Genomic DNA, 20,341 nt, shown 5'->3' with positions numbered 1-20,341 from the left:
TCAGGATGCTGGAGAGGGAGCTGGGCTCTCTAACCTCCCGGGTTAAAATAAAATTGAATAACTTACAATTTGTTGACAGCGTTTCTCTCATGCGCGCGCGCTCTCTCTTTCTCTCTCGCAGTCTCACTCTGTTTCTTTTCTTTTGGCTTTTCTAAGATGACAGATGCTGAATATATACTCCCTATCTGATGCTGTGGCTGTTTGTGGTTGGCTGAGAGGGATGTGAACTTGTCAGTTTGCAGCTGTGTTACTGTAATCAAATCAGGTTGGGTTTCCATTATGCGTGCCAAACGTGCCAAACGGTGCCAATCCCCTTTGATCTGACATCAGATGTGACGGGACAGTCAGCTGTAAAACGCTCACTCTTTCCAGTTGGTAGGTCCGCCATCTAACTAGCTCTCCGCCGTGCGCTCCAATCGCACCTCTCTTAAAGGGAATGAGAGGTGACACTCTGATTGGCTTATTGAATGATACGCCCAAAACACACCCATGACTAATTCACAGAGTAAGTCCAACCCTTTTAGACTCTCCGCCATGGTGCACAGTCTGAAAACGTGCTGTCTAACTAGCAAGTGACTGGGACACGCCCATGCGCCGCACGCCTAGCGCTTTGCGTTTTAGACCATCTAAACAGGGCCCTTAGAGTGGAGAGAGACGAGAGGTGGATCTGACTGAGAAGCCGAAGACACAATCGACAGACAGCCTGTCACTCAATGCGTCCAACCTTTAAGTATGCTTAAATCCAATCCTTAATAACATTGAAACAGTTGAGTTATGTAAAAATTCACCCCTGTACAGTTGTCATGAGGGGAGAAATTAGATATAGAGACCTATGGGGATTGACTGCTTCCAGAGCCAGCCTCAAGTGGACATCTAAAGTTTTGGCGCTTCTGTGTTGGCTTCATTTTTCAGCCCTGGAGGCTGCCGCTTGGTCTGAGGTAAAATGTAAGCTTTTTAGTGAGTTTAATTTTAGCAAAATGTCCTGAGTATATTTGAGTTCCCTCTGTTAAACAGTTACCCAGTGTATCTTTCGAAGGCTTTTACTGTGAAAGGTAAGAACGGAAGGAAAGGAGTAATAAAGTTAGCTGTCTTGGTTCAGACTTCAGAGCCTATGTGCTGTTGTTGTGTAATCCTCACCACCTTTATCTGTGGTGCAATAGCACCCCAAATACAAAACAAATGTTGCTTTTTAGTTGGATAATATTAGCATTCTGTGCGAAAGTACTTATGACAAAAACAGGTCTAAAAAAAATATATTGAGGCTAGTTCACATTACACGATTTTCACCCTGATTTTGCATCACGGAGACTATCGTAATCTTTTGAGTGTTCATGCCTGGCGACGTGTGTTTCTGTCAGCGGGAGTCTCGCCAACTGCGTTACGACCTGTGTGTGCACACCACAAGATTTCTCCACCGAGCCCTCGCCAACAGAGCCCAGATAAAGCGGTGACGTCACCAAACTTGGAGACGCCACATTGTAAAGGCATGGATATTCTTCCCAGTGTTGAATCAGATCTGCCTCCAGGGCCTCGGTCCAAACACAACGCGCTCCCCGTGATCCTGTGGACGCCGCCATTGTTGTTGTTGCTTGCTGGCTTGTCAGTGTTGCCAGATCTTGGGAGAGAAACAAGCAACCAGGGCTATGGAAACAAGCCCAAAAGAAGCGACGGATATACATAGAGAAAGGCGACGTTTAGAGAGCAAGCCCAATAAGCAACTCCACTTTAGAAACAAGCCCAAAAAAACACAACCGGAGACTACCAATATTTGTAAGTGACTTTACAAAAAACAAGCCCAAAGTTGGGGCTAATAAGCAGATCTGGCAACCCTGCGGCTTGTCCTCCTCACATCTTCCGTCCTCCTACGTGCTGACGTGGGACGTATCCCGTCTCATTGGCTGATGCTCTTTGTCAGTCGTGTCAGACTTCTCCAGTTTTCTAGCATGCCAGATATCCAGACGAGGGCGATTTACAGACTTGCTCATAGGCTTGTTCACACATGAGGACTCGTCGTGGCAGACTATCTGCCGACTCACCTCCGACCCAAGGTGGCTCTCAAGATCCTCTGCGACGTCAAAATCATGGTGAAAATCGTGTAATGTGAACTAGGCTTAAGGGGCCCAGACCCAGAAAAACAGCCCCAAACCGAGAATACACAAACTTTCTGGTCCACTGTGTCTACGGACATTTGGACAGAGTGTGTGTCATTTAAAAAAGTTTGTACGGAAAGACACAGGTACTGTTCCAGCGTACTGTCCCATATGATTCGTCCACTCTGAGGGTTTACAGTGTACATATTTACAGCAGTTTGGTGCCACAGAATATACATGCTGCTGCATTATTGCCCCCCACATCCATCCATCAGCATGCACACAGGCATACAGTTACATATGTTCACAGGCTTGCAGATGTAATGATACTGTAGTTTCGCCCTCACAGAGCTGATGTTGAGTTTAATTGCAGCCATAGTAGCAGCGAGCCTCTCGTCATGTTGTGAAACCCGTCATTTTCACAGGAGTGCATCTGAAATCGGCGAACAGCTTATTACACAGATATTTCCAATCCGTCTAACAGGCCTGGCAATTTGAGCTCGCAGGTGCTACTTTGGATGAGCCGCGTTCTGTGAAGCATAATTCACCATGTGATTGGCTTCATTGTTGCAGCACTCTCACTTCTTCTCCTGGCTGTTTATGCGTCTGTCTGTCCAGCTGAAATGACTGGCCGGATGGATGGACGGATGAACGAATGGATGTTTGGATGTCATGCTTCTCCCCCCCCTAGGCTAGGTAAACACAGGCACATTCAATATGGAGTGAAAGCATGGACGAGCACTCACAGGAAATGTTAACTTTGTGTCTTCCTGTGATTCGGCTTGAATTTTAGGCGTCCGGCTAAAATCCTTGAAACTGGAAAACTCAATATCACTGTTCTCTCTCTGCTTCAGACACACAGGCACATATAGCTCTGTCTGCACTCCCCTCCCCTCCTTTTGTCAGCCAGTTGGCGGTGTCTAGCGTGGCACTGCTTGTTTACAGCACAGCAGAGTTAATTAGCCGTTTTATGGCTGATTTACAGCCACACAGGCAGACAGAGAAGATGGCCGCTGCCTTGTCCTTGTTGCCCACTCAAGGACTTATCACAGGGGGCATTAAACACACAACACATGCATGAGCACACACACAAGTGGTCTGTTTAAATTGAACATATGCATTAGCATTCATATGCATGTCTACATATAAAATGGTGGACAACAAAAGTCCATATACACACTTGCATATTCACCGGACTCTAAAACTTAACACAGTGCTGCATTTTACTCCCTCTTTTTATGTCTCGACATAACTCCACTGTCTAGACTGATTTATCAGGTCGCAACACACACACACACACACACAAATGTGACCCAGCTCACCTTGACCAGTTTAATCTCAGTAACACAGGAGCAGAGGCTTTAGGGAAGAAAGAGCTGAGAGAACACCTCATATGACACGAAGTCACACATGGATGCACCCAAACAGAACAGCTTCAGTTACGTATCCGTGTATCAAAGGTATCTTAGTCGACAGAAAATGACGCCGCTCAGAAAACCTTTCTGGAGGGCGTCTTTTTTTATCAATTACATGAAACGTTCATGAACTCTGTAGGTAAAATTAATTATCTCTTTGTAAACAGACAATAAAACAAAACATGCTCTAAAGGTCTAAAGGTATAAATTACCTCATCCAGACCTCAGAGTACACACACCCTCCTCTCACACACCTTCTCACCTCACCTCTTACAAATCCAGGCTGACACCAGCAGGAGGCTAACAGCGATGCTAGCGAGCACACACTGTCATCTGAGCAGCGTTAGCGTAGCGGTGACAGCTAACAAGAGAAGACATCACGTTAGCCGACACGGCGGCGTGCTAGCGGGGAGAGGTTGGCGCCGCCGGAGCCAGCGCGCCTGACTGCGCTGATGTAGCTACAGGTGTAGTATTCATTCATGCTTAAAGAGTCTGACAGTGGCAAGCAAGCAGCCGGCGGCGCACTCGCACAACACCTGACAGCTGGTTAATGTCAGTGTGCAGCCTTTTTTCTCAGCAACAGGAGAGGACACAGAGGAGGTGCCTCAGTTTAGGTGGAGGTAACAGAGTGTGGAGGCCACTGACATTCAGGAACGGGTTGGCCCCTTTTTCTATCCTTTCTTTTGCTTATCTTTTTTCTTTGTTTCCTTTTTTGCTGTCATTTCTTTAGTTATGGCTCTGATGTATTTTTTCTTTCTTTACGTTTTTTTTTTTTTTGTTTCATTCTTCCAGTCTAGATTTTGTTAAATCATCATGGTGCTTCTTTTTCTTGTTGCTGTTTTTATATTTAGTATTTTAAGATTAGATCTATGTGATCTCTTACGTAATGGGATAATCAATAGCAGAGAGCAACAAGAATCATACTGTAAGGAAAGTTGGATCCTCATCCGTTGGTCTGTCCAATTCTTGTAATAGTGATATCTTAAGTACACCTTCAGGATATTCCTTAAACTTTGGCACAAACGTCCACTTTGACTCTACAAAGAAGAGAGTAGATTTTGGTGGTCAAGGGTTAAAGGTCTAGGTTACTGCGACCTTGTGTCCACCTCATTGTCATGAATGTAATATCTTGATGAAGTGATTTGATTTTGGTATTCAAAGGTCAAGGTCACTGTGACCTTACAGCCGCCTCATTCTCATGAACACAGAATCTCAAGAAGGCCTTAAGGAGATTTTTTCAAATTTGGCACAAATGTCCACCTGGACTCAAGGATGAACTGGTTTGAATTTGGTGGTCAATGATCAAAGTCAATGTCAGTCAAGGTCACTAGAGTCTTGCTCTCATTTTTTTTCAGATTTTGTACATGCGTCCACCTGGACACAACAATGAACAGATGAGATTTTGGTGGTCAAAGGTCAAGCTCACTATGGCCTTGCGTCTGTCGCATTCTCATGAACGCAATATCTCGAGAACACCTTGAGGAAATTTCTCTCAGATTTTGCACAAATTTCCACTTGGACTCAGTGATGAAGTGATTAGGTTTCCCGGTCAAAGGTCAAGATGGCTGTGACCTTGCGTCTGTCATGACGGACCTTGCATCCATCTTATCCTCATGAACGTGATATCTTAATCCCTCAAATTTGGCACAAACATCCACTTGAACTCAAGAATCACCTAATTAGATTTTGGTGGTCAAAGGTCACAGTCACTGTGACCTTAGGTCTGTGTCATTCTCCTTAAAACAATATCTCAAGAAGGCCTTGAGGGAATATCTTGCAATTTGGCACAGACATCCACTTGGCTATAACTCAAGAATTAATATGCTAATTCTGACAAAATGAAGAGATACCATTTTATATCCAAAAGGTCAAAGGTCATCTTCACTGTGACATCATAGTGTTCTGCAAAAACTCTTTCCTAGACATTATTCAGGGTCATTTCTCAGGAACAGAATGGGGGACATTTGGTCAGATGCTGAATCTTTGGTGTCCACCTTGAAACTAAAGCTGATCGTATAAATCTTCTGTGCTGTCGTGGGGAAGATGTGTGAAGCATCCATTACTTTTTTGGACCTGCTTTTGCAAAGGCTGGATTTTACCACGCTGATACATACAAGTTTATTTCATGTTATTCATCTTAGTGAAAAAAACCCATCCCTATAAACAAACAAACATTTTTCCTTCATTTAAGGGTCTCAGTCTGCAGCCCAGATTCTCCCTCGGCCTTCCCGGCACTGGTTTCACCAATGAGAGGTGTGTGTGTGGGTTGTTTGTGTGTGTGGCGAGGGCTGCACCAGGCAGAGTTTGTGCCGAAACAACAAGCAACATACTGATGATTAGAGCTTGGCGCATTATCGTCCAGAAATGAGTTTGTTTTGCGTGAAACAGGTGGCCACCCCCGAGCTAAATGTAGAAACAAAACCCCATTAACATGTCTGTAGTGAAGTGGAAAAAGCTGGGAAACGGGGCTTTTGATGGAGAGAGGAGAGTAGACGAGGCTGCAGTGAGCACGTTTCCTTTTTTCTGTGTCCTCGTAGCGATTCAGGTATAGATGCACATGATGCTTTTTTTTTTTTATCTCTGCTGATGTTTGTGTGCATCTTTGCGTGGGAGTGTCGGTGTCTTTGCATGTTCCCAATATGTTGTTCTGTTTTTTTTTATGAGCTGTGTATCTGTGTTTGTGTTTCCACTTGGGGTGTTTGGACCTCATGCTGATAAAGGCCTCGCCATCTGCCTTTGTTCATCTGACATTTCCTCATTAATGAAGTTTGCCCGCCCTTCTCCTCCCATCTGACTCCCTCCGCCCCCCCCACCGCCTGCCATTCCCCACTCCTCTTCGCCTTCCTGTGCATCTATCAACCGTTTGGCTTTGATCCCTGCTCCCCACTTTTCCCCATCCCTCATTCTCCTCCTCTTCCTTTTATCCTTTTCTTTTTTCTTCTTCTACTGTCTCTTTTTCTACGTCTGTCCCCAGCCTGCACTTTCTCCTCATCTTCCCACTTGTCCCCATCACTCCTCCAATTTCTTTTTTCCCCCACCATCCTTTAACACAGTGGTTCCAAGTGATGGGGCGCGGGTTAATTCTGAATGGACCGCAAGTAACTCTCAAACTTGACAAGTTTGTAAACCACACTTTATTTTGAAGTACAGTGCATTTCCAGCACAGAGCTTTTATTTTGAAGTGTCATTTTCTGTTGTAGAGTGAGTGACTAACGTACAGATACTTGACAGAGACGGAAAACTAGAATATTTTAAATTGTGTGGACCTTGAACTAATGGCTAAGGAGAAATCTGGACCCTCTGGCTGGACCAGTTGGGAACCACTGCTTGAACACACATGGTTATCGATCAGAAAAGCATTTGTACCATTTGGTTGCTGGGCAAAATCTGCAGTCCAGATGGGTGCAAGGGAGAAATTGAGCAGCCTTGTTTCCGTTGAGCAATGCATTCCACCTCTGGTTGGTCCCAGTAGAGCTGCTCAGTGGCCGACTGTAGGCGACTGTGGTCGAACTGTACCTGAATAATAATGTTTTATGATTTAAAACAGTGCACACCGTGAAATATTTCCCTCAAAATAACATGTTGAATAAAAACCCTTTCTTTTCTCTGTCTCATTCTGCAGCAGCTGATGAGAGAGCGACAGCAGATGGCCAGTCGTCCCTTTGCTTCGGTTGCTGTGGCGCTGGAGGTGGGCGGCGACCAAGAGGAGCTGCTACAGGTCAGCAGAAAGACACAAACACGGGCGCACACAGAAATAAACACCGCCAAAGAAGACACACATAAATACACAAGGGAAATCACGGTGTTGTGTTTGGGAACGCGCAACACAGTCGTTGAGGGCAGCGTGTTCATTAGCATACGCATGCAAGGATACTGAAGCTGCTTTGGCCCTCTGACATGCTGCCATCAGTGGTGTCGTGGCCGTGCTGTGGGGGTGTGAGTGTGTGGGTGTGTGTGGATGCACGACAGGATGCTAGTACTGTAAACAAACTCATAGTCCAACAAGTTGCTTTGAGAAGAATTAAATTTATAGCATATCCTGCACATAAAGGTGGAAGTTGCCTGAGACAATCTGTGTGGGTGGACCGTGGATGTGAAGTGACAAATATTGCTCAACACTGCTCACCATCCATTTTCAGAGGCTACAAGAGGCCCGAGGCAGAGTCCTGCACTGGTCTGATTTTCAAGACCCGCTCCTGAACCAGCACTGCGACATGAATACTGTGACTGCCCCACCACCTACACATATACCAATTTGTCCTGCAACCCGACCTGGAACCACAAATCCCATAATAACCATGCACCGTTCAAGTCATTCAGTTAGGCAGCACATTTAAAGTGATCATTTTGGGACATTTCATACATGTAAGACTCAGTTATTATACTAGTCCACGATGAGCAGCGCTAAAATCAACCTGCGTAGTTGTCCCTCCATTGTGACATTAGAAAGTGTCACATTTATCTTGCAAGTGTACTCTTCTTCAACGTTTGCTTTACTTCCTGGATTTTTCCCACATGGAAATTCTGACCAATCAAGAGCAGCTTTCTCTCACAAGGCATTTGATCTGGTCCTCTTGTAAATGCTGCCGTGAGAACACGAACCAACTCTAGGCAATTATACAACTTTGGAACAACATGAGTCCCTGATTCAGACCAAAGGAGATGACTCTAGGTCTGAAAGGATCCTTACATGTAAATGGACAGAGGAGAGCTGGCTTCTGTGCTGTGCCATGTGCTTGTGGAGTGGTTGGTAAGTTTCCCCCAAAGTACAAATCTGTGCATTCCTGGCTGCATTGAACTGCATACACTACATTACTCTGCTCCTGAGTGTTTTGTCCTCAGAGCAGACAAGCTTCTGCCTCAGTGTGTTAGTGTGGTGTTTGTTGCTCCTCCTGAGTTCCTCAGATACTCCTGCAAGGCGTAAGGGTTCACACCCACACAGAGGCCTCTTGGATGAGAGGAGAAACTCTTTCATGAAACTCAAGCAAGTCCAGTTGCCTACGATATAGCACTTAGGAAATGTTCTGCTTATTCTCATAACAGTGAACAGCACTTCTCCACAGTTAACGTGCCTGTTAGTAACGCACCTGAAGCGACTCTCATATTCCAGCTGGTGCAGGGGACAGAGCCGACACACAAAGTCAACCATCAGAGTATTAAATAGTTAAAACATGAAATTACTCGTACTCGTACTCGTCATCCTCCGCTTATCCAGGTCACGGGGGCAGCAGCCTCAGCAAAGAAGCCCAGACAGTCCAACTCTTCTGAGGGAACCCTGAGGCGTTCCCAGGCCAGCCGGGCGATGTAATCCCTCCAGCGTGTCCTGGGGCGTCCCCGAGGTCTCCTCCCAGTTGGACATGCCCAGAAGGCATCCTTACCAGATGCCCGAACCACCTCAACTGGCTCCTCTCGATGTGGAGGAGCAGCGGCTCTACTCCGAGTCCCTCCTGGATGTCTGAGCTCCTCACCCTATCTCTAAGGCTGAGCCCAGCCACCCTGCGGAGGAAACTCATTTCTGCCGCTTGTACTCGCGATCTCGTTCTTTCGGTCACTACCCAGAGCTTGTGACCATAGGTGAGGGTTGGAACCTAGATTGACCAGTAAATCGAGAGCTTCGCTTTCTGGCTAAGCTCCCTTTTCACCACAACGGACCGGTTAAGCGCCTGCATCACTGCCTGTCAATCTCCCGCTCCATCCCACCCTCACTCGTGAAGAAGATCCTGAGATACTTAAACTCCTCCACCTGAGGCAGGACCTCCCCCCTGACCTGGAGTGGACAATCCACCCTTTTCCGGGGTCCATCCCAGCCGCCAGGATGAGGAACATGAATTAGATTATTATTATTTTCAATATAGTTATTATCCAACACCTGTGATCCAAAAGACAGAGAGCAGACAGAATGTTGCTGTAATCTTTGGCTTTCTTTTGAAAAGCTAAGTGCACTGAAAACCTCTGAGAGAAGTTTGTTGTGATTAGAGGTGAATGGAGTTGTAATTCACTGGAATGGCAGCAGAGGTTCATAAAGACAGTTTGACATCATCTGGTTTGCTTGCAACGCTCAGAGCCATCCCACAGTGCAGTGCACGGCCAAGTCAACATCGACCCTCGTCGATTCAGGAAGAATAGCAGCAGCTATCCCATTGTTTCCTGATTAGACAGTAACAAACAGAGAGGGCTGCAGAGGATACAGAGCAGCAGTGTTGTGGGATTAAAAAGTGTTGAGCACAAACAAACAGAATCCTCGGGCTGAACTGAGAGGACTGAATCATCGGTGTCACTGATCAGATCAGGAGCTTTTTACAGTGGAGCTTCTCTGGTGACTGGAAGCATTATTGTCAGCCCGGCCAGGAACAGTGGAGATTCAGTTACTCTTTACAGATAGGTGGCTGCCGAGCTTTTAACAGGGTCTACACAGAGTGTTTGGCGTGATGGAGTACTTGAATACGTTTTGTTTTGGCCAGGACTGTAATTTCCAAACCTAAACTTGTCTAAAGGTAAATATTGTGTACAAAATACAAGCCATCGACCCAACTTACAAGCTTTAAACTTTTCAGCTTCTCAGTGTGAAACTGTACAGAGATGTAATGTACGTGTGTCGCCCACTGTGTCTGTAAGATGATAGAAGTTATAGAAAGCTCGTGTCTTTCTGTGACGCTGGAGGCACTGTAAGGCGTTATTGTCACAAGAAAATAAGATGGCTTTAAACTTTCAATAGGAAGCTTTGCTTAAAGGGATAGTTAGACATTTTGGCAAATTCGCCTATTGCCGTAATCCCTATAGTCATATGAGTAGGTACATTACCTTTAATTGTCAGTGCGTGCTGTTCTGAGATCGGTGGGACAGAGCTGCCCGCTGAAATGGAGGTGAACGGTACAGGTCCCTCTCTCCCTCAAAACTAATCAAATACACCATCAAATGACTCCAAAACGCTCTTGTGGACAACTTGTAGCTTACACATTCCCCACGCTATGAAATAATAATGTAATATTACGAGACAGAGTTGTTTTGAAGCCAAATGCAGAGCCGGAACTACATTCCAGACATACAGTACTTGCTGGGCGGAGTGATTTCAGACAGCGTATGTTTAGTGCAGTTACTCCCGTCATCAAAACAACAAGTTTGTTGAGAAGAAGCCAGAATATACAGAGGAAGAGTTACTCTCCATTCAGTGCGCTAAGCAGCGGGCAGCTCTGTCCCACCGATCTCAAAACAGCACGCACTGTCAATTAAAGGTAATGTACCTACTCATATGACTATAGGGATTACGGCAATAGGCGAATTTGCCAAAATGTCAAACTATCCCTTTAACAGGCACTGACAAACGCAGCTCACCCACAACATCCACATTATACCTCAGAGAAGTACTGACGTCAACAGAGGTGGAGGGCCGAGGGGAGAGAATGCAGCTGGTTTCAAAAGCCCACTCTTGACTTGGCTGTCCTGTGTGAGAACAGAGCTCTCTGTGTGATTCTCCAACATGTTGGCACCTCACCTTCACCCACCGGCCCTGAAGGGTCCTCATGAGGCAGCGTGGGCCCTGAGAGAGGCAGCTGGCCCCGCTGCTCATATCAGCCTCTTGTATAAAGAGATTACAGAGGACGTGCTGCAACATGACAGGGGTACTCTCACTGAAAGGGTAACCACCGAATGAGATGTGCCCTTCTGCTGAAGGGGGAGTGGCAGGCAGTTGTCCAAACGGTGGTGTCACCTCTGTTGTGAGATGTCTGTACTCAGTGTTATATGCGTGCAGGGTTTAGCTCAACAGAAAAGGGCATGGAGACAGTTTGCTGGCATGGTTAAGGAGGCTTAGTGGTTAGTTTTGCTGGGTCACTGTTGGGCAGTGGTGGAAGAGGTGCTTCACTACACATCCTTTACTAGATAAGTAAAAGTAGAAACCATGAAAAAAAAACTCCATTATAAGTAAAAGTCCTGAATCAAATTGTTACATACTAAATTATTATCAACAAAATGAAGGTGTCAAAAGTTAAGGCTCCTATTATGCAGAGTTTCAATATAGCAATGTCCCGATCTGATCTCAAAAACAGCTACTGAGGCACTTTTTAATGATCGGGATTCATTGTATTGAGTTTACAGAGCTCAGTCTGATCCCTCGTCATGCACTGTGATCGTCAACTCTCTGCTGTCTGTCTCTTCTCAAATCTGCTGATATCCGGTGTGTGTGGACCAGAGTCTGAGCTCCAACATCAACGATAGCAAAATGCATTATAAAGGTGCGGACACACCAAACCGACATCAAAGAACTAGCGGCGACGAAAGCCAACTGTTGCGTCGTCTACGTCGCCTCACGTCGCCCTGTGTCAGTTGCATTTGAACACACTACACGGACTACATCCGACGGCCAAGTAGCACGTACGTTCTGCGCCTGCGTGAGAGAGAGCGGAGTGAGAGAGTGGTACATCCTGTCAGCCGAGGGGTTTCCTATCTGTGCAGCCGAGCACCGCAGCACCTCCACGGACTATTACATCCAGACGGTCCCGGTGTTTCCTCCGCAGGCTCCACTTCACTCAGCTGCCCGATAAACCCGCTGCTTCTTCCCACTTTAACCTGAATAACAAACCAGGGCTCGGTGCTCCGGTTGGATCCAAACGGAGAGCCGGGGCTAGCTCAGAGACTAGCGGAGGCTAACTGGCTGTGCTTCCCTCCGGTCATGCTGCGGCTAATGCTCCGCTAGCCTCACAGCTAGCTCCGGTTTGTTATTCAGGTTGAAGTGGGAAGAAGCAACGGGTTTTAACAGATTTAGTTTCCAGATAAGCAAACTTAAAACGCTAGGCTGGCAGCAGTAATGAGAAGAGTCAGACTCACCAGTCAGTGCAGAGCAGCAGCTGCAGCGACGGAACTGGGGGTGTGGTGTGTTCAAGTGTAATAGGCACTTTATTGATCCCGGAGAGAAATAACTTTTTTTAACTTTGCTAAATTGCCACAGCAAGCAACAACTCTCGCACAGTATAACACAGCATGTAACAAGTAGTGTATAAAACCCGCAGTTTGAGAAAACACGTGGCTGAGACTGTCAGATCCTCTCATCACTGTGCAAAAGTGTGCATGTTAAGTGACTCAGTGATCCGCAGTACGTTCACTGTGGTACGTTCACTGAACGGACTACACAGTAAGTAAACGGGAGTTCGTTCATTTCTATTAGGCACTTTAGTTTAGTTATCTCGAAATGAAATAACTTTTACTTTGCCAAATTCCCACAGCAACAACACACAACACATCATGTAACAAGTACTGTATAAAACAAGTAGCAATAGAACGAAATATAAGTGAGTGATTAATGGCTAAAAAAAATAGTGGTAGAGCAAATATACAAATGTCAACAAAATTATGAATAGAATTAAAAGATGAGAATTGCAGCAATAAATATAAATGACAGCTAATTATGGAAAAAGAAACTATAACTGTCATATATACTGAAGTAAAAAGCACAATATTTTCTTAGGGAGCAGAGGTATAAAAGGAAATGAAAACACCCATCAATAGGTATGGCAAAATTGTATGAATGAATGAACGCATCGTATATTTTCTTGTCTGGCTGTTTCAACACAGCCCAGCACAAATGGGATTATTCAAACATTTTTCTAGTGCCATCACACTGACACAAACAAAATAAATAACAAATATAAAGTTAACTATTCAATGCAAAGCACTGGCATAGCAAAATAAATACCTGATACAAATGGAAAATAAACAAATTAAACAGATAGGTGTTCAGAATAAAGCATGTGGGAGGACAGAGTGTGTCTCTATACCTGCAGGTGTACCACATTCATCTGCTGGGTAAAGTGATGCTTTATAAGATCCACCCTAACAGCCCTCAGGTTTTATGAATCTAATTAGATACTGAAAATATGTGATCATCAAAAAGCCATTTCATTATATCGCTGTCCTGGAACATGCCTTCCTGTTTTCATACTTTGTCAAAAAGAATTTTCCTGAGGTCGTTATAAAATGGACAGCACAGTAAAAATATCACTCTCTACTTCACCGAGCTCACAGTAGAGCCTGGTCTCACTCTGAAGTCACGAAATCTGACGACTTGCTGCGTCAGAAACCGACACAAAAGGGCGTCCTTTAACATCAGCATGATACGCGGCCGGTTGCCGTTATAGTTTAACTGAGCCTGGCGGCGTGAGGGGGAAACAGGGTGGGACGAGGACGAAAGTTAAGGCAGTGAAATGCAGTGACTTCACACCTATGGACAATTTAGAGTCACCGATTAACCTGCATGTCTTTGAGCACTACTTGCTTTGTGGAGACAGATGTTAAGACCAAATCTGGCCTGAGTGGTGTCCTTGTAATATGTCCCAGAAACTGAAGCTGCCTCCCAAGGTCCACTTTCAGCTGCCAGTCACAAGCTGAGGCTAGCAGCCCGGTTGAGACCTTGAGCTCTGCCTGAGATTTCTCCCCTACTCTGACGAAGCCGATGTTGGGCCTTGCTGGAAGCTGATGTGTGCTTTGCTGGATTCTGGTGCAGATAGTGTCAGCCACTGCCTTCAGCACCTGGTCATGGCTCCAGGTGTACCTCCCCTCTCCCAGGGCTTTAGGGCAGCAGCTCAGGATGTGCTCTAGGGAACCTTTTGCTGGGCAAAGTGGACATGCTGGGGTTTCTTCTCGTCCCTCAGCAATGCAGGTTCGGAAACTGGATCAGAAACTTGAGTCTTGCTGGTTCTGACATCCACAGTTCTGTCCGGGGATCTTTCAGGCAGATGCATGGTCCCGTTTCGTCCAAGCACCTAGAAGATTTTGTCATGTTTTTTCTTAGGTTGTGAGTGCGACTGTCTGTCAGAGCAGGAGGCATTGAGTTGAAAATCCTGATTGACTCACTATGCAACTGATAGTCTGCTCAGACTGTGAGGGCTACCGTGTGTAATGTGAACTTCAGTTTATAAAAATATGGAGTCAACATGTTGCTAAGAGGGACGACTGATCCCATTTTTTCTGTACACCCTGGTAAACCACCAATGTGTCATCTTTAGTTTTTTTTGTTTTAGTTAATATAGTGTTACACTGTACAGTTACAAGTTGTGTAATGATGGATTACTGTAATCTCATTACACAGGGTCCATGAAACAGCTAAAATGACACACTAATTTGTCTGACCTTGCTTTGATGTAACTCATTTTAACCTATTAATAATCCTGATAGAAGCAATGCATCATGGGGAGTGAACTATTACCCCGGAGACATCTCCGTCACCCTCCCTAAAGCCACAGCGGAGCCCAGTGACAGATGTTGCAGGAGATTTACTGTGCGCAAGAGGTTGCGAGAGAACAGTCGCCCTCATTTATCAAACTACATGCAAACAAATGCGCATTGATAGCTTTGTTAGAGAGGACGGTGTTCAGAACAAACACTGATAAACCTCCAGTCAAGGCTTTAAATTTGAGTTAACCCAGAAGCAAATAGATTTGACTGTTTCCAAGTTTTGCATTTCAGAATTTTACATTTAACTTAACATTCAACTTAACATTCAACTTCATTTAACAACCTCATTTTAGATGCAGAATTAGATTTATTCAATGAACTCTGAAGGAGCTGAATGCCTCATTTAGGACATTGATTTAGCAGCCAACAGCTTGATTTTTCTCTCTCAGAAGAGAATTAAGTCATGTGTGTGTTGTAATCCAAACTTCTCTGTTCTTTGTTGTGGTAGATGATCTGTCCACGTGTGCATGTCTTATTCTCATTCTTATATTTTCACGTATCTTTCCTCTCTTGCAAGGAGCACCTGTAACATAAATAATTTCCCCTCGGGGATCAATAAAGTATTTCTGATTCTGATTCATGTCAATGCATGTGAGTCCCTGTGAGTGTGTCCCTGGCTGGCTTAATGCTGCAACTCTGCAATGCAGTTATATGGTTGTAACCGCTGATATCAGAATGGCGTCGTCGCGGAAGCCTTACTCCCACCATCCAGTTTCCCCCCAGGTAGTCTCTATATACAGACTCTACATTCAGTGAATATAGAGTCTGTAGGCAAACCCCGGAGATCTTGCCTTTGGAAGAAGAGCAGAAGAGCCCTGGTTTCCGGTTGTAGGCTGTTTGTAGTCCGCGTGATATTCACGTTTGGGCCGGCTGCAGTTGCTGCCAGGTTAAACGGTCCGTGCGGTGAACTAACGAGGTGGAACATAATTGGCGTCACTGCAAACTCTGAATCCATCGCAATGGTTCAGCATATTTACTTATATATATATAAACGGAAGTCGGAAACGGAAATTCGCCTCCTCAAACTGGAATGCCAGAAAATCTGGGGTCTGCTCCCAGAGGCTGTATCGCCGTCTGCTGGAAGTCAGACGCCGAATACAGCTGATGCGTTCCAAGAATGCCCCCAGGTGACAACAGGTGTTTTTGTATCAGGGGAACTATATCATAGGTCTAAGAACCCCTCTTTTTGATATGTCCACATGACTAGGAACAGTCGTAGTTTGGTTGTGGGGCATCTGTGGCTCAGAGGTAGAGCAGGTCATCCACTAATTGGAAGAGTGGTGGTTTGATCCCTAGCTCCTCCAGTCTGCATGTCGAAGTATCCTTGGGCAAGATACTGAGCCCCAAATTGCTCCCAATGGCTGATCCATGGGTGTTTCAGTGCATGTGAATGGTTACTGAGTAGCAGGTGGCACCTTGTACGGTAGACTCGGCCACCAGTGTGTGACTGTGTGTGAATGGATGGATGTGACTCGTAGTGTAAAAAGAACTTTGAGTGGTTGGGAGACTAGAAAGGTGCTACAGTATACACGTGCAGTCCATTTACTCTTTACCATCCCTAGAACACCATTTTGTGCGACTTTTTTAGCTCCAATTTCTGAGTAGGTGCTCCAAGTTTTTGTTGATTTCTTCGAACACAGCCAATGCAACATCTGCAACCAACATTTTTAAAAACCTGTCAGCCATGTAAAGCCCAGCTTGTAACATAAAGAATCAACCCGGTCTCACTCCCAAGTCCTCGAAATCCAGCACTTGCGGCGTCAGACACCAACGAAAAAGCTGTCCTTTAACATCAGCATGATACGTTGCCGGTTGTCATTATAGTTTAACGGTACTCAGCAGTGTCAGGGGGAAATGTGGCGGGAGAGCAAGGGACGTTAAGGTGGCAAAAGTCCAAGTAAGGCGGGAGCGGTGGTGGATAGGTCCAACAAACACCGACTTTCACCCAGGAGAGTGGTGTTTGCGTCCCGTAAAATTCAAAAGCCAAACCCTGTTCTTTTTTTCCTAAACCGAACCATGTGTGTTAGTTGGAGGAAAAAAGTGTATTTTGAAAGAAGACAATGCAGAACTTGACACAGCGTTCCAGAACATCAACAACCAACGCACCCAGGATACCTTTGACGTCCTATCTGTCAAGGCTTCACTGAGCAAATGCAATGGTGGAAATACAACGCCACTTTGACGTGTCAAAGCAAGGTGACGCTGCTTTACCAATCGCTGGCCAGCTTACTGTATGTTATTTCAGTGTTTCAATTGGTGGTGCGAATGCAAGGGGAAAAAAGCCCTTGAAGGTATATCGTTCTTGGGGGGAGCTCCCCAGAATCCTAGAACTATTCGGTCTGAAAATGCCCAGTGTTAGCACTGCTAGCTCAGCTACTTCCATGTTGTGACCTGTGTGCAAACAATCCCGCCCCTGCATCTGAATCAGAAATTCTCTGAATATTGCGTACAGCTCCTTTAACATCCACTGTGTATAAAACAAAAACTAATAGCGCACTACAACAGTGTTGATGCTGGCAGTAACACTGTGTACTCATGCAGAAATGCATCTGATTCAAAAAGCTGCTGTATAACAATCTTTTACACGGCTGACACTCTTGGAATTAACTTCCATCCTCTTTCAGGTCGAGCCGGATCACATATTGATTTGAATTTTCATGGTGTGAGATTAGATTTTATTTGGGATCTCAACCATGATGTGCTGCAGCTGAAATTCTTTTCGTTAGAGATATGTGACATGTCTTTATACATTTATCACACAACCTGAGCACAGTTTGATGAACAAATAGTACCTCAACTTGTTTAGTCATTGTATTCTCTTTCTCTTGAGCGTACATTTCTTCTGGAGCTTTCCAGTCAGTTCACATAGTGACATTATCAGCTTTGAGATATTCTGTAAAACATATTGTGATGTTTTAAAATTACCCGCTAACACAAAGTCCACCTCCACATATCTCCCCTCACTGTTCAAGGTTTCATCTCCTCACACACTTTAAGCTGAAGGTTATAGAGACAATGGTACGGGAGGCTATCTCCACACGATGCTTAATTAGTTTTAGCTCTTCTTTGACCAGGTTGGACTCGGCTCAGTTCAGTTTGGTTCACGTGCCTGCGGAAACCTCGGGAGTACCTCCCCTTATCTCGGCCTCAGCCTGGTTTCCATTTCATTCTTGAAGGTGAGAGACAATAGGGCAGAACGCTATCTTCACACCGAGGTTAATTACACAACATCTGGTTCATAGTCAAGCGTGCAGCTTAGCATAATTTTGTAATGAATGAGAGAAAGGGAATGTTTCCATGCTGCCCCGCTATTTTATGTTGTCCCGCTTACGCAGAGCAGCAGAGTATGGTTAAACAAATGGAGTCATCATCACCCCATTTCATGCCATGTTTACACAGCGAGCAAGGAACACAACACCTGTTGTTTCCACACACACACACACACACACACACACACACACACACACACACACACACACACTGATTTCGTCTGCATAAGAGGGAGAGGAATGCGTGTGTGAATTAGATATAATTGCATGGAGAGGACTGTGGTGTAGTTTGATGGAGGATTAATGCATCAAAAGTTTGTGTTGTGTCATTTATTTCTACAATATATATATTCCAACCATCACAGATCTCTTTTCAACATACACTCACCAGCCACTTTATTAGGTGCACCTGTGGCACGTGGCAGCAACTCAATGCATTTAGGCATGTAGACATGGTTCAAACTGAGCATCGGAATGGGGAAGAAAGGTGATTTAAGAAACTTTGAACACAGCATGGTTGTTGGTGCCAGACGAGCTGGTGTGATTTTCACCCCAACCATCTCTAGGGTTTACAGAGGATGGTCNAATCAGCCAATCACATGGCAGCAACTCAATGTATTTAGGCATGTAGACATGGTCAAGACGACCTGCATCAGAATGGGGAAGAAAGCTTAATTTAAGTGAAGTGACTCCAACATGGTATGGTTGTTGGTGCCAGATGGGCTGGTCTGAGTATTTCAGTTCTCTGGGTGAAAATGCCTTGTTGATGCCAGAGGTCAGAGGAGAATGGCCAGNATCCCTTTATGACCACAGTGTACCCATCTTCTGATGGCTACTTCCAGCAGGATAACGCACCATGTCACAAAGCTGATGTCATCATGTCAATATGGACCAAAATCTCTGAGGAAATTAAGAATAATTTCAGTATTACTGTATTTTAGAAAATGCTTAAGTGGTTTCCAAGTAGACCTCGATTTTTACTTTCAAGTAATTAAGTCATTTTTCTTCCATTGTAATCTTATGTGCCATTTTCAACCCAATTTTTTAGGCCTGCCAGTTTTCTCTCGGTCCCACCAGTAGCTTGTAATCCACACAGATCAGTTAAACTACAAGACTCTTAGCCACATATGAAAATGAAATGCACATGATTTATCGTGCAAAGTTCTGGCACTGACTCAAAACCCAGCAGATCATGTTACACAAAGCTGGAGCAGATTGTGGTTCAGTGCTGTGAGCCTGCCCCGGTGCTGTGGTGCAAAGTAGGTGCCTGCGAGACAACATGGAGAATGTGGGGGAAAAGGAGCTTATCACAATAGAGGCTGGACACATGTAGTGACTGGATGAATGAGATGAAGTGGGAGGTAAGAGGAGAGAAGGGAGCATCAGAGTGTGTGACGCAAATGAGTTTAGCTCACTTGTATTGTTGTACCGTAGAAAGTCTGTTTATATACTACTGTTATCAACATAATGAGGAATCTTTGTTAATTAACGAATCTTCAAGTCACAAAATGTTGACACTAAACGTATTGGTTATATGCTCACTGACAATGTGTTGCATTTGTTTTCCTACCATTCTTGCAATACAGTATCCTCTCACAGCAACCAAAGAAATTGTTAACTTTTTTATGGTCATGTTGAGGCGTTTAAAAAGCACACGTCGTTCTCCAGCATCAAAGTCTTGCTTGTTTTATGCCCGGCATACCTGACCACCTTCCTGTGGCCTAAAGGAACTGGATGCAACATTCAGAGCAGACTTATGATCTAGAGTCTGACCCGGGTTTGCCTCCACATGGCTCTCAACATGGAGGTGGCTGAGACCGCTGCTAGCAGCTAATGGTGCTAACAGTGTGAACAGTGCTGACAGAGCCAACAGTGTTAACCTGGGGCATGGATGCATAGATCTGGATACAGTGTTGGGGGTGGGCCCCATTCATCGATACAAACAGTCTTTTTCAAAATAAACTTGCATCAGTCAAACACTGCGTATTTGTATTTATTTTCTTGTGCAATAAACACAAGTTAGGCTAAGGCAACAAAAGCACATGGTTTAACGTATCCTCATAGAACGCTTTGTATGATATCCTACAAAAATGCAGACACAACAGTTCGTACGATATCCTACAAATTAATGTCCCACAACTGATGTTATGTCCTTAATGTAAAGTTAAAGGGGAACTAATGTTTTTTCAACCTGGGCCCTATTTTCCGATCTACTTTTGTCTAAATGAGTGATAGGATGTTCAATATGTGACATTTCTCCAGTATGAAGCTAGGGCTGACCTGCCTGCAGCCCGTGAGCGCGCACTATATTAAATAATAGGGCACTCAGACAGCGTCAAAC

At 44.9% G+C, this 20,341-nt stretch overlaps 1 protein-coding gene across 1 annotated transcript in view; it reads left to right on the top strand.

Moving 5' to 3' along the window:
- atrnl1a (attractin-like 1a) overlaps positions 1–20,341 on the top strand; it is a 428,607-nt gene that overhangs the window by 342,516 nt on the left and 65,750 nt on the right. The window contains exon 28 of the mRNA XM_050071268.1: positions 7,128–7,223. Within this exon, the coding sequence (XP_049927225.1) occupies positions 7,128–7,223 (96 nt within the window). The remainder of the gene's footprint in view (positions 1–7,127; positions 7,224–20,341) is intronic.

Source organism: Epinephelus moara, chromosome 19 (genome assembly GCF_006386435.1).
Source record: "Epinephelus moara isolate mb chromosome 19, YSFRI_EMoa_1.0, whole genome shotgun sequence".
NCBI classification, from domain to species: domain Eukaryota; kingdom Metazoa; phylum Chordata; class Actinopteri; order Perciformes; family Serranidae; genus Epinephelus; species Epinephelus moara.
The sequence above is the reverse complement of the archived record's forward strand: the minus strand, read 5'-3'. Positions and strand labels throughout refer to the sequence as shown.